General features: G+C 39.4%; 2 protein-coding genes and 1 long non-coding RNA gene across 4 annotated transcripts; all 3 read right to left on the bottom strand.

Moving 5' to 3' along the window:
- Positions 1-7,901: 7,901 nt before the first annotated feature.
- Positions 7,902-9,194, bottom strand: LOC147949007 (uncharacterized). Its single transcript, XR_015573919.1, has 4 exons — positions 8,905-9,194; positions 8,660-8,805; positions 8,396-8,544; positions 7,902-8,266 (listed from the first exon to the last, which is right to left on the bottom strand). It is a non-coding gene; the product is annotated as an uncharacterized LOC147949007 (long non-coding RNA).
- On the bottom strand, positions 8,619-9,532 carry LOC147949006 (uncharacterized). The gene is made up of 4 exons (XM_087469542.1): positions 9,512-9,532; positions 9,317-9,351; positions 8,987-9,199; positions 8,619-8,805 (listed from the first exon to the last, which is right to left on the bottom strand). Exons 1-4 carry the CDS (start codon positions 9,530-9,532, stop codon positions 8,619-8,621), a joined length of 456 nt encoding a protein of 151 aa, XP_087325668.1.
- Positions 9,533-11,675: 2,143 nt separating this feature from the next.
- On the bottom strand, positions 11,676-13,436 carry LOC104727527 (uncharacterized). 2 transcript variants are annotated; one of them, XM_087486916.1, is made up of 5 exons: positions 13,347-13,436; positions 12,823-13,191; positions 12,130-12,735; positions 11,989-12,033; positions 11,676-11,895 (listed from the first exon to the last, which is right to left on the bottom strand). In XM_087486916.1, the coding sequence occupies exons 3-5, from the start codon at positions 12,394-12,396 to the stop codon at positions 11,812-11,814; spliced, it is 396 nt and encodes a 131-aa protein (XP_087343042.1). In that variant the 5' UTR covers positions 12,397-12,735; positions 12,823-13,191; positions 13,347-13,436; the 3' UTR covers positions 11,676-11,811. The 2 variants fall into 2 exon arrangements, with proteins under 2 accessions (XP_087343042.1, XP_087343045.1); XM_087486919.1 differs by having other exon boundaries at positions 12,130-12,731.
- Positions 13,437-13,640: the final 204 nt, after the last annotated feature.

Below are 13,640 nucleotides of genomic sequence, written 5' to 3'. Positions count from 1 at the left end.
AGACCATTTTGCTTCTCCATTTAGCAGGACCTTATAAGAGACCGACGAGATACAACTCATAATCCACCTTCTCCATTTCTCACAGAATCCCAGCTTATCCATCAGAGCTTCAAGGAACAACCATTCCACCCTGTCGTAGGCCTTGCTCATATCCGTTTTGATCGCCACGAACTTTGCTTTGCATATTGGGTTTGTTCGGAGAGCATGGAAATTCTCTTGTGCAAGCAGAATGTTGTCCGTAATTAAACGCCTAGCCACAAAGGCTGATTGTGTCTCCGATATCAGGTTCGGGAGGGCTCCTTTTAAGTGGTTGCAGAGGACTTTTGAGATAATCTTGTAGCTAACATTGCATAAGCTGATTGGACAGAATTCTGACATCGCTCTTGGTCTCTCATTTTTCGGGATCAGACATATGTTCGTCTGGTTAATCCTCGGGTCTAGTATCCCTGTTTCCCCAAAAGTACGCACCATTTTGATGATATCCTTCCCTATGACACCCCAAAACTTTTGAAAAAGAGACTGGTCATACCATCCGAGCCCGGTGCTTTATCAGGGTTAATGCTAAAAACCGCCTTTTTAATTTCAGAGTCAGAGAAGTCGCGAGACAAAACGGCATTAGTTTCTGGGGAGACACGGCTATCCACATAACGGAGAGCATCTTCCGAACCACTGGTGGTCGAGGCTGTGAAGAGGGTCTGAAAATACCGTGTTGCAACCTCCTCAATGCCATCTTCAGTTTCCACTAACAGCCCATTCTCGTCTTTGATGCTAATAATCCGATTACGAGCTCTTCTTTGCTTGGTAGTGGCATGGAAATACTTTGTGTTGCGGTCTCCTTCCCGCATCCAAGTAGCTCTACTTTTTTGTTTCCAGTAGATCTCCTCATCTCTTAAAGCTCCGCATAAACGCCATTTCAAAGCAAGTTCTTCGTCAGAGGTAGCACTATCACTGCATTGAGCTTCATCGAGCTTGGATTTCAATAATTCTATGTCTTTTTCCGAATTGGACAAGTTATTTTTTTTTCCATGAAGAGATGGATTTGCGGCATGCTACAATCTTTTCAAACACATTTCCATCATCCAAACTCTCTTTTCCACCCCATCCTTCCGCCACTGCGTCCTTAAACCCTGGCTTTCCCAAACAACGTATGTCAAATTTAAAACTCCTCTGAATCCGTCTATCTCGAGACTTGATTCTGGCCAAAACCGGCCGATGATCTGATCCCCATAGTTTTAGGTACTCCACATTCGTGTGGGAAAAGAGATTATGCCATTCTTCATTACCAACAGCTCGATCAAGGCAACATTGAACTTTACCATTGCTTCGTCTTCCTACCCATGAGAAATGATTCCCTTTGAAAGGGAATTCCAGCATTCCACAGTCCGCAAGCATGGTACGAAACGGGATGAAAGAGTTCTCCAAGCGACGTCGTCCTCCCTTCTTTTCATGGTTTCCGGTAATCTCATTAAAATCTCCGATCATGAACCAACCGTTCCCACACCACATCGCGGTAAGCAACAACCGGATCACCATAGATGAAGGTCATAAACACGGTATGTCCCTCAATAGAAGCCTCAATATCTATCATCCGATCATTAGAGAAAATAATAGTAACTGCTGAAGAATTCATATAGTACAAAGCTAAACCCCCGCTTCTGCCCGAAGGCTCAACGGTAAATAAACTATCATAACCAAAATGAAATTGAATGTCTTGCATAAAAGAAAAACTATTTTGTTTCTGAAAGAAAAAAGAAATCAGGAAAAAAACTACGGCGGAGCTCCCACAGGTGCTCGATTGTCAAGTAAGCAGCTGCTCCTTGACAGTTCCAAGAGATTGTCGTCATTTATCAGTACTGGGTGGTTTCTGGGACCCCACAGAACCTGGTTTAGCAGAAGACTTCTTGCGTAGCGCAGAAGGAAACACCTCACTACGAGGGACAGCAACAGTTTTTGGTCGTCTCGAAACGGACCTTTTTTTGGGAGAGGAACGACCCCTCAGGGCATTGGTCTTTCTAGAAGCCATGCCAACAATCTCTGGACTTCTTACCGCTCTTCGTGAGCCTGGTGGAAGATCTTTTTCCAAGCCTCTTGCAGGGACCTCCCTAGTCGTTGAGGAGGGAAGATGATCTTTATCTTTCTTTTTCACAGGCGGATTCTTACCTTGTTTCTTGGTCAATTTTCGAGAGCTGGAAGCTGGCATCGCAGGGTCCAAAAGACTTATCGCCTCAGATCTCTCAGCTCCCACTTCTGGCGTTTGTTCCACTAACACACTATCAATCAATAAACCCTCAGCTTGTAGATATTCATCCACTTCCATTTCCTCTTCCTCAAGAAGATCATCATTGTCCACCATTTCCGCATACATTTCAAACCCCAAGTTTTCCTCGTCTAGCCTCTCAGAGATTACCGGCTGCTGTATAACAATATCCTCCCCATTCGCAGGCACCGTTCTAGGACAATCCTTACCCAAAGGGGCAGAAGGAGCCACAAACTTCGGAATTGGTGGGGGAGGGGGAAGTCTCGTTTCTTCTGGTTCAGCAGTTTTCTCAGCATTGACCACTAGAACATTTTCCTTAACATGAGAATCAACTTTTTTTGGGACATACTCCTTTCGTGATACATACCCTTCTTTGTTAGGGACAAAACCATCAGACTTCTTATACACTTTCTCATGACGACTATCTCGATATTCCTTTCTATAGCGAAGCGACCTATACGCATCAGTTGGAAGGTCTGAAACTGTTCTTTGTGAATCTGAGGCTTCGACCGGATCTTTACATCGTCGTCTAGAGTCAGCTCTCGTAGCTTTCTCCCTCAGGGGACTCCTAATCTCATGTCTTCGCCGGGCATAGGAGTTTGAGAAATGAATATCCTCTTTCAGATAGCCCCGCGAACGAAAACTGTCTCCTCCATAAGGATGAAAGCGCTCCCGATAACAGGTACCATAATTAAGGGTTGGCTCCTCTAATCTGTTCCAAACCTGTTTACTACGATGGTCTCTTCTAAACTGAAGGTCTTCTCGAAGGTCTCTCTCCCTCCTTCCATCATGTCGTGGGAAACTGCTAACGGAATCATCTCGACTCCCCCGACTGGCCAAAGCCCCTCTAACCTTAGGTTCCCCAGAGCGTTTGTATTTTGTCGTTTCCGCCAAAGCATCTGCGCGCATCTTCCTGTTCCTTTCTCTTTCTGCATCAGTCAGCTCTGGACAAGTATGTTCCTCATGAGAGAATTTCTTACACGTGAAACAGTAGCGGTACAATCCCTCATAGCTTAACTTAACTTTAACCTCATCACCATTGTCAAAAGCTACCCGCCTTTCGAATTGAAGGGGCAGGTCACCATTCAGCGAGACTTGCACTTTCTCTCCAGCCGCATCCACAGAAACTACCGCACCTAGAGCCTCACCAATGCTTTGGTAAGCTGCATCCTTCCTATAGTACGGGGGGACACCTGATACTTTCACCCAAAAAAGCATAGTATTTGGGAAATCTTCCCTTACATTAGCCTCCCATCTCTCCAACGAGAAACTCCATTGATTAAAATGGCAAGGTCTCCTTTCTAGAACTTTTTCCAAATCCGCCATCTCATCAAAATCAAACTGAAGTCTCCCATTCCCCAGGTTTAAAACATGGACCCTTCCTTCAATATCCCATATTCTTGCCCTTGGCATAAAAGTTATCAGAGCATCAATACTACGACCTTCTGAATGGAACATCCTCCCCACCAGAGACTTTTGGAATTTCTCCACCAGATCCAAATTGTCGAACCTTGGAATCCGAATGATTGTATCCTCCGTAGTTCGCTTCATTGACAAAGCACTCGATGATTCACCCCGGTAATGGCTTGATGACACTCCTCGTCTTCGACTTTGAGACTCCGATCTGCTTCCCCCTGCCCCAGACAAGCCTCCTTCGCTTCTCCGATACTGTTCGACCCCGCACCGATCCCCTTGCTGCCTCAATTCTCTCGCACGATCCATGCCTCACAAACCCAAAGCCTTACTCAATGACAAAAAGCAGTAACCTTTAAAGAAACTAGTAGCTGCACCCGGACACCGTTCAAAATCAAGAAAACCCAAACGAAAAGAAGGCAAAAACCAAAAAAACACTCGAAAAACCGAGGAAAAGGCTCGCTACCACCAAATCTAAGAGACTGGGGAAGACGGCGCCGCAATCGCCCCTGCTATCGTCATTAGGGTTTTAGCCAGGGTTTTAAGAATGTTTACCTATTTGAATTTGGGTTGAAGTTGGAATAGGAAAGGTTTAATTTATTTTCTCGATAAAATTGGAAAGTTAATATTAATCAATATAGTATTTTTCGTAGAGGCCTGAAACTCTGAAACTAACTTTACTTGTGGTTTTTTTCGGGCCGGTCCAAAGTAATTAAATGTTAACAACCAAAACACAAAACATATACCAAATAACATATACACTTTGTAGAAAAAAACAGTAATAGTAAAATTATATATATTTTAATTTTTTGTAATCGTTTAATATTTTGTTCGAAATCAAAACTTCACTAATAAATTTATCAACTACACGCAATATATATATTTTTTAACATAAGAAATATTTGATTAACTTAAAGCCACAAACATATGTAAAACAAAAGGTCCAATAAAATTTAATCATAATAAAATATCTTATAATTTTTTTTTTAACATAAAAAGCCAAAAATTATTTGTCTAAAATAATATGCTTCTAAAAATTGGATACTCTAAAGTCTAAACCATTGTTTGGATAGCTGTGTGTGCGTCAGGGCATGGCGGCATGCTGGAGATCAACTTTGTAATAGGGAGCGATTCTCTCACTTACACCGCCAACAGGTTTCTAGTGTTTTATGCAAATTTCTTCCTGAAATTATTTTGATTAATTGACCTTGACTTGATTAAATATATCTTCTAGTTTTTTTTCATTAATAGTTTAAGTGATATGATTTGCCCCTAAATTGTGAGGATTATAGCCAAAATTATCAAGATTATATACATTTATAACTGTTTCTTCTCATCACTTGAAACATTTAATTACTATTACTTGCTTTGCAAGTTTAAGAGGTCAAAAATTTGTTGAACGGTTCAGCATTTTTAATGCATTCTATTTCGCAGTGTTCAATAAGGTTTATTTGGTGGTATAGGTTCTGCGAGTAACTCATGAATAATTCTTAGTTCTGTCTAGTTTGATAAATATAATTGGAAAGATTCTATGAATAAAATTTTTGCATTTTAATTTGTTGTTCTCATGATCAAATCATGTTATAACTCTGTATTGTAAGTATTTGTAGATCAAGTAATCTGAGACGCCTTAGGGTCTGAATGGTAACTGCGGTCAGGAATGGTAACTGCGGTCAGGACAGACAAATCTATCTGCGGATCAGACCGCTATGTTTTAAGTGTGGACAATGGACCGCTGCGGTCCAGCTCTATTTGTAAGGAAAAGCGGTCCGCAGTTGGACCACTGGGGTTTTGTTTCTGTTTTCTGTGGACCGCACCACTGCGGACTACGTATAGTGAATGGTAAATAAAAAGCGATCTAATCCGCATATGGATTTTTCCGCCCCAACCGCTGCAACCATTCACACCCATAGAGTTGTCGACTTCCTTGGAATAACGACCGCAGTCGAAAACTCCCATTGCTTGAAGAAGTTGAGTTTTCTTTCCGGCTTATCGAAGAAGAGCTTTTGAAAGGTGTAGGTCAGTCTTGTCCCAATCTGAGAACATTGAAGGTATACGGCAATAGTTACGTATATAGTGGTGATGACGTTGCTTTAGCGATCGCTAAAACAATGCCCGGTCTTTGCCACCTCCATCTTTTGTCGAACCACGCCCATGGAGCCTGTTTTAAACCGTAAAGAGCCTTTCTTAACGAACAAACATGAATTGGTTTGCTAAGATCTTCAAATCCTGGAGGCTGGACCATATAACAAGACTATAGGTTTTAGTAAAATCCAGACCAGCCTCTTGATTGAAGCCTTTGGCCACAGGACGAGCTTTCAACGTGTTGACAGTGCCATCAGCATTTAGTTTCATAGTAAAAACCCATCGACAACCCAATACATTTATCTCGGATGTTGGAGGGATCAAGTCCCAAGTATGATTCTCATATATTGAGTTGAGCTCATGTAACATATCCTGCCTCCTGCTAGGGTGATTCAACGCCTTTGCAATAGTTTTGGGAAGAGAGGGAATCGTTTTACTAGCAACAAGGGCATAATGTGGGTTTGGTCTGCGAATACTAGCTTTAGACCGTGTTGTCATCTGATGGATAGATTGGACCGAGGCTTGATCTGGAGAACCAAGTACTTTATTGGTTACAGTTGAATGATATGTCGATGGTGAAGCAGAAGTACTCGGCTCATCACTTGTAAACGTATCAGCATAACAAGGAGTACCTTGAGGATATTCCAAAACATATTCAAGCCACTGGGAATCTTGATGAGAATTGGTGATGTGGGAGGAAAGGGTAGGCAAGATAGGAATCAGGTTAGAGGCATCAGAAGCTTTCTAAGCACCAAGGGTTCCAATCTTGTGTTGTGTCACCAATCCCATGTATCTGTATGTGAAGGGAAATCAAGTTTCATCAAAAATCACATGACGGTGATATAGACACGTCTGGTAGGAGGATAAAGATACTTGTAGCATTTTATAATGTGCGTGATAACCATGAAAGACACACTAGAGTGATTTTGGTTCAAACTTATGTTGAGTAAGGGAGCACATACATGGATAACATGCAGAGCCAAAGATACGGAGAAAAGAGTAATCAGGTTTGTTCTTAAGCAAGAGTTCATGTTGACTTTGCTGATTAAGAGATGGAGATGGAAGCAAGTTACTGATGAAGTTGGCCAAATAGAAGGCTTCTAACCAAAACTTTAATGGAGTTTTACTTTCAAATAACATAGACAAGCAAGCTTAGTGAGATGTCTATGTTTCTGCACAGCCATTCCGTTTTGCTCCGGTGTTGATGGACAAGAAAACAAAAACAAGAGAAAATATCCATGAGTATTGAGAAAATTCATCCAAAATAACTGCATAATATTTGAAACCTTGAACAGATACAACCGGTGATCGACTCTATAGATCACGGTGTAATCGATCAATTGGTTCCTTGATTGAAGAACTAGAAGAATAAAAAGGAAGCTTCGTGCTCTTTCCCACTTGGCAAGCTTCACAAACAGAAGTAGTGCTGCTCTTATTAACTGTAATTTCCTTGTTGAATTGTAGAAGTTAAAGAATCTGAAAGTTCGCATGTCCCAAACGTTGGTGCCACACCATATCACTGGCTACAACCTCGTGTTTTGAGTAAAACGCTGCAAATTCTACATTCTTCAACACATAAAACCCTCCACGACGTGGTCTTTTTGTGACAACCCTCTGAGTTGGTAAATCAATAACATATATACAATTAGCATCAAAGAAAACCCCACATGGATAGTCATCACACAACTTGAAGACTAATAACAGAGATTTCTCCATGGTTGGACAGACAAAGAATATCATAAAGAGAGATATTACCTGTTGAGTTGTGAGCGTAGTAGAACCAACATGATTGATGGGTTGGAAAGTTCCATCTGCCACCATTACATTCTCATAGCCGTTGTATGACTAATTGCAAAATTTAGTGCTTGGAGAGCTTTATGGCTTCAATATCAGGCACCTGTAGTTTTCCTATCTCTATTGTCTGTATGTTGTTTCATTCCCTGATTTGAACTTTGTCCTTAGTTTTATTTCTTGATAGAAGCACGAGGATGGATTGCCCGCGCCCGTGCACAAGAGTACATGACTCATACCACTAGTACCTTCGATAAGACTTTGAAAATGCTTTTGTCTAACTAATCAATTACTCATGGGTAATACCGTAATAATAATAACGAAAGCAGATAATGGTTATATATTAAGCTTACATTTTTTTAACATCAAGAAAAAGACATCACACTGGCATACGATGATTATTATCGAGCTTAACTTTTTTAAACATGCTGACAAAAACAAGAGAAAATCCGAAGTTAAAAAAAAAAAGAAAGAAAAAGAAAAAACACGAAAGGTTGCATTGTATCACACAAACTAAAGAAAAACCAAAGAGCTTTTGTCTTGTCCTAATTAAGGAGAGAGCTTTCTACTCCGCAGTATTCTTCTTTTTCTTCCCCTTCTCCATCTTTTCCATCTTAGCCTTCTCCATCTTCTCCATCTTAGCCTTCTCCATCTTCTTAGCCTTCTCCATCTTCTCAGCCTTCTCCATCTTAGCCTTCTCCATCTTCGCAAGTACAATAGCTAATGTAAAGTATAAACAACGAATTAATGAGAGAGGTTATAATTATGCAAGAGTTGCTGGAAACAAAATTATAAATTAAAAAAAAAAAAAAAGAAAAAAACCAAGAAGAAAGAGCAAAATTTACGTACATGGATGTTCACAGCCGGTACGCCTTCTTTTAAGGACACTTGGCGGGACAACATGCTCAACTATTATATTCCATCCTTGTGCGTTACGTCCACTTAGTTCCAGCGCCTTCTCTACACATCCTTTTTCCATAATTGAAATCCAAGCATCTCTGGAAAATTCGATTCTTTAGTTAGAATTTAATAACTTGAGACAGGGAGGGAGAGGGAGAGCTGGGAAAAATATTCACCAATTTGGGGGATTAGAAGTAAGAAGGGAAAAACAACCTTGTGGGAATCCGTCGACCAAATTAACTGTGGGAATAACATTAACATTGGTGACCTCTCCACATGAAGAGAAATGTTCATACAACCCGATCTTGAAATCAATATCACGCACCGAAGAAGGTAAACCATCTACCTTAACAATCAGCCTAATTAACAAGAAGAGAATATTATAAATAGCATGCATGATCACAAGAACAGATACTAAAAGCATTGCAGGAGATTAAAATAAATATTAATCAACTTACTTGCGTAATTCTCGATCCAAGGGGTAGTTCCTTAACTCCGCAGGTTCTTCCGGCTGGGTTACAGGCTTAACGGCTGGGTTACAGGTCACGTCCACTAAGTTTCAATGCCTTGTCTCTCGCACCTTCTCCCCAAAAATAAATCAAGGCAGGACTCCTGAGGATACCCTTTCTGTCTCTGGGAAGAAACATACGCGCGATCTTTCCGCATTTAGCGAAATGCTTTGTCAACGCGAGACTGAGACGAAACTGATGATGAAACATAGTTTCATATCCCTCTACGGAAATCGTGCTCAGGCTACAATAGAATTTGATTGCAGGAGATAATATTATTATCAGCTAACATGACAACATCTCTCATGGTTCCCAAAAAAACAAAAAAAAAGAATAATAAAATCAAATGAATGAAATTTACCGTTTTTCACCGTTCAATTCCAGCGATTCCTGACTCTAATGTACACCAAAAAAAAAAAAAAAAAAACTAATCAGACGTTCTCTCCACTACCTCAAATATGAAGACCTAATAGAGAGAGAATCAGAGAGAGAGAGAGAGAGAATCAGAGGAGCGTAAGCAAATAGGGAGATCCATAAAGAGAAGAAGATTACTTACTTTGATGGCGGATTCGTCCATGGTTGATTTCACAAGAACGACTGCTAACAAGGATTTTTGTAGATCTAGGGATTTAGGATTGAACAAGGTACGATTCGTGTTTTTTCTTAAGGTACGATTCGTATTTATCTTTTAACCTTATAATTTTCGGACATAACCGTCAGGCCTTGATTAGCAAGTAACTAAGCCCATAAAACAAAATTACATTCCTTGATTCTACAAGTATAAAAAATCTAACCGGTTTTCAAGAAAATTCAATATATAGCAAGTATGAATTACAACAAAGGTTATGGATGCTTTCTAGTAAAATATAAGTTTGGCTGGAAAGTATCTAAGTCGGATACTAAAAAATTTGTTATTGTATGCAAAAATAATGGGTGCTCTTGGAGGGAGCGAGTAACAACAAAAAATGAAACAACAGAGTATTTCTGGATTATAATTTTTTCATTAGGATCAATTGCACCAAAAATTATAAGCCAACTCATATTGAATCTTTTTGGTGGTATTAGCCATGGACTGAAACCAAGTGACTTGGAGAAACCATTACTTATAAAATTATGGTTTAACGCTAACTTATCACCAACTTTGGGATGCTTTAGAGCAAGCTCGTGAGTTATTAAGAGGTTCTCATGAAAGTGATTATGAGCAACTCCCCAAGTATATCTACAAGATAAAGAAAGCAAATCCTGGTACAATTGCTGACCTAGAGCTTGTAGGTAACCAAAGGTTTAAGTACCTGTTTTTTTTGCCTTAGGTCAATGTTTAAGAGTATTTGAATTTATAAGAAATGTAATAGCAGTGGATTTATGGGACGTTTTTGAAAGAAAAGTTTGACATAATTGAACCTATAGAGAAGTTTTCTTTGAACCTCTTTTGTTATTTGATTCTTTTTTTATGCTATACTTTATAATATTAACTAAATATTCACTCGCGCTACACCGCGGACCTATATTTTTGTTTAGGGATGCATAAAATAATTTAATTATTATTGTATCTATATATGTAACTACTATATTTTATATTTTGTAAATTTTATAATTTTAAAAGTCTAATATATTGTATAATTCTTATTGTGTATATCTTAGGCACTAATACCCGTGACCCATATTCGACCCGTTACTTGGCTCGTACCCGTCTCGAAAAAGGTACCCGCAACTTTAGGGTCGAGTAAAGGGTATTATAATTATATTACCCGTGAGTAAGGAACAAGTATAGGATATTAGTTTAGTTTTCAATACCCGTCCCGTTACTCGTCCCTTTACCCGTTTTGTTACCCGACCCATAAAAACCCTTTAATATTTTGTATTATTATTATTTATTATTAATTTATAAATATATTATAGAGTTAAAGTTAAAGCCTAAGTTCAACTTAGTCCAACTGAATGCCCAATTGCCGAGTTTGAAATACTTAAGTTTGTAATTTTCTAATTTTTGGACCTATATGTTGCATATATTTATGAATTTTTCCTTTTTCGGATTTTGGAATATGAAATTATTATTGCGATTATTGACAATTTTTTTATTGGATATTCATTTTTCCGGGTAAGGGTAAAGGGTCGGGTATTTAAAGGGTCAACTATTTTTTTCGGGTATCCGTTTTTCTGGGTACCCGTTATTTAAGGGTTGAGTACGAGTAATTTTTTTTATTACCCGTTAGGGTCGGATCGGGTAAAAAGTATGAGAAAATTCAAGGGTACCCGTCCCGTGCCCAGTCCTACTATATCTACTGTTTGACCCCGCTGGTTAATAATTAAAATTAAAATTTTTATTCATATAATTTCCTTTATAGTTGTATTTTTATTTACAATGTATTTAAAATATATTTTTAATTCTATTATTTTTTATAATTTGATGAGTATACTATAATTTGACAACCATAATTTAGGTGGTTTAATCTATATATATTTAAACAGTTTCTTCTGGCCCAGTTTCGTTCATTAGAGTCCACTACCAAAAACATCAATTTTTCACGCTCGGTTTGTCGCATGATTCATTCAAATCCATTTCTAGTATCCTCTCTGTGGGGGAACCTCCTCTTGATCTCCATCACATTTCTTGATGTTGTGTGTTTTTTTTAAATTGCTCATTATGAAAAAAGATGAAAACTCTGTTCTCAAATTACAAAGCCACTCCTACTCGTTTTTTTCTTCTTTTGAATAGATGATTGGAAATATAACAAAATTCAAAAGTTGAAAGACACTTGAGGACTCCAGACAAAAACCTTTTTAAGAGTTTTCTCGCAAGTTTTATACGCCGTTTAACTATTCCTCATGTGATTAAGGGACTATGTGTATGCAACTTTACAAAGATTGCGACTTTGGTGCTTCCCACAGCTTCACTTTTTTGTCATCGCCTGATGTCGCTAATACCATGGCCTTTCTCTCCTGAACCAACACAACACCACCAAATATTCAGACCACAACCCAACTGTACTCTGTACGGACAATATACAAACATACATACAGACAGAGACATACCAACTGTGATAGCCTTGGGTGCCCAAGATATGCATGTGATATCCCCTACACATACAACCGACAGTGTTTAACATTTTAGTATCACTTGCTTGAATTTTCAAGTATAAGGATTTTGATCGAAGAAATTAGATAGCCTATCACCTTCGTGTGCTTTCTCAGCTGTGTCCAAGACATTTCCAGTTTCAACACATAACCACTGCAATGTGGAACCATGGGTTGCTGCCAATATCTCCCCTTCGGAAGGGGCCCTTCCTCTTCCTCGTCCTTCCTGTCGCTCTTCTTTTTCCTCCTCCTGTTCTTTTTCCTGCTCCTCGTTTTCTTTTTCCTCGTCTTCTTTTTCGTCCTCCTCTTCTTTTTCCTGCTCCTCCTCTTCTTCCTCCTCCTCGTCCTCTTCTTCATTAAAGACATAAAACTGCTGAACGACGTCTGTTATCGCTACACGTATGAGACCACCCCTACCAAATTCCGTTCCGTAACAGTCTTGTGCCTCTAGAACTGGCAAATTCGTTTCTTGACCAAAATCACATGACCATACTCCTTCCGCCCCCGTTTAGCAAGCATGATTTCTTCTCTAGATGGATTGTAAATGGTTTTGCCTCCAGAGATGTAGTAATCTGGGGTTAGAAGGATCCGTACAGCAGTTTTGATTAGGGTAGCATCGAAATCGATTCGGCCGTCCTTTTCTACTTGATCTCTATCGTAAAGTCTCATACTATCCATTTTCATTTTCACGATTTCAACACCTTTCTAAAAGAATACGAATAGGGTAAAATTAATGACAACAACTTTGAAAGATGTTACAAATTTTTCATACAAACTGGGAATAGAATTTACCTCATAATGATAGCGGGAACGACTTTGTTTGATCGGAAAATTTGATGGAGCAACTGTCTCAAGCACAATCCCTCTCTTCAGGCATGCATATTCAACACCAGACAAATCTTCAAGACTCAAGGAATCACCATCTCCTAGAGCACACTTTTGGCGTGTGATCCACAAAGTCTTGAATCGATAGTTCTTGATTAGCCTTTAAACGGCCCAGCTGCCTTAGTCTAGCAGTCATTTGGCCCAGCAAATGAGGCCATAAAAGCCTTGATCTCTGATGGCACAAAGCAGTTCCGCATTCTTTTCATACCAGTTAAATACCTCGTTGCCCAGTAGAGCCCGCAACTTATTCATACGCCCAACATCCATACCGGAGATCTGTTCAGATTTAGAAATATTCAGATCTTATCTGAGAAATAATAATGTCGCTAACAGATCTGATTTGAGAAAGTAATCAAAATCTTTTAAAAAAAAATCAAGATCTGATTGATTAAGAGTCGCAAAATCCAGATAAGATAAATAGAAAAAATTACCTGAGAGCTGATAGCGGCGGAGCCGAGAGGGAGGATGATTGTTTTTTTCTTGGTTAGGTTATTTTACTAGCGGATCATTACATAAACGGGCCTATGATTACCGGGCTTTATTGGTTGACAAATCCCTGCGGTGCGTTTCATAGTCTCCTCAATGTTGCGTTTCATAGTCGCGGCTGCGGTTGCGGCAAAAACAACGATTTTTTGACCGCTGAATCTAATCGACGTTCAAAACTTTTAGCCATCCTTTGGCCCGCAAAAACTTCCCGTTTCATAAGAGCAACGAAATACCTTTTA

Source organism: Camelina sativa, chromosome 2, assembly GCF_030686135.1.
Source record: "Camelina sativa cultivar CO46 ecotype springtype chromosome 2, ASM3068613v1".
Classification (NCBI taxonomy): domain Eukaryota; kingdom Viridiplantae; phylum Streptophyta; class Magnoliopsida; order Brassicales; family Brassicaceae; genus Camelina; species Camelina sativa.
Note: the sequence above shows the minus strand (reverse complement) of the source record. Positions and strands in the feature narration are given on the sequence as shown.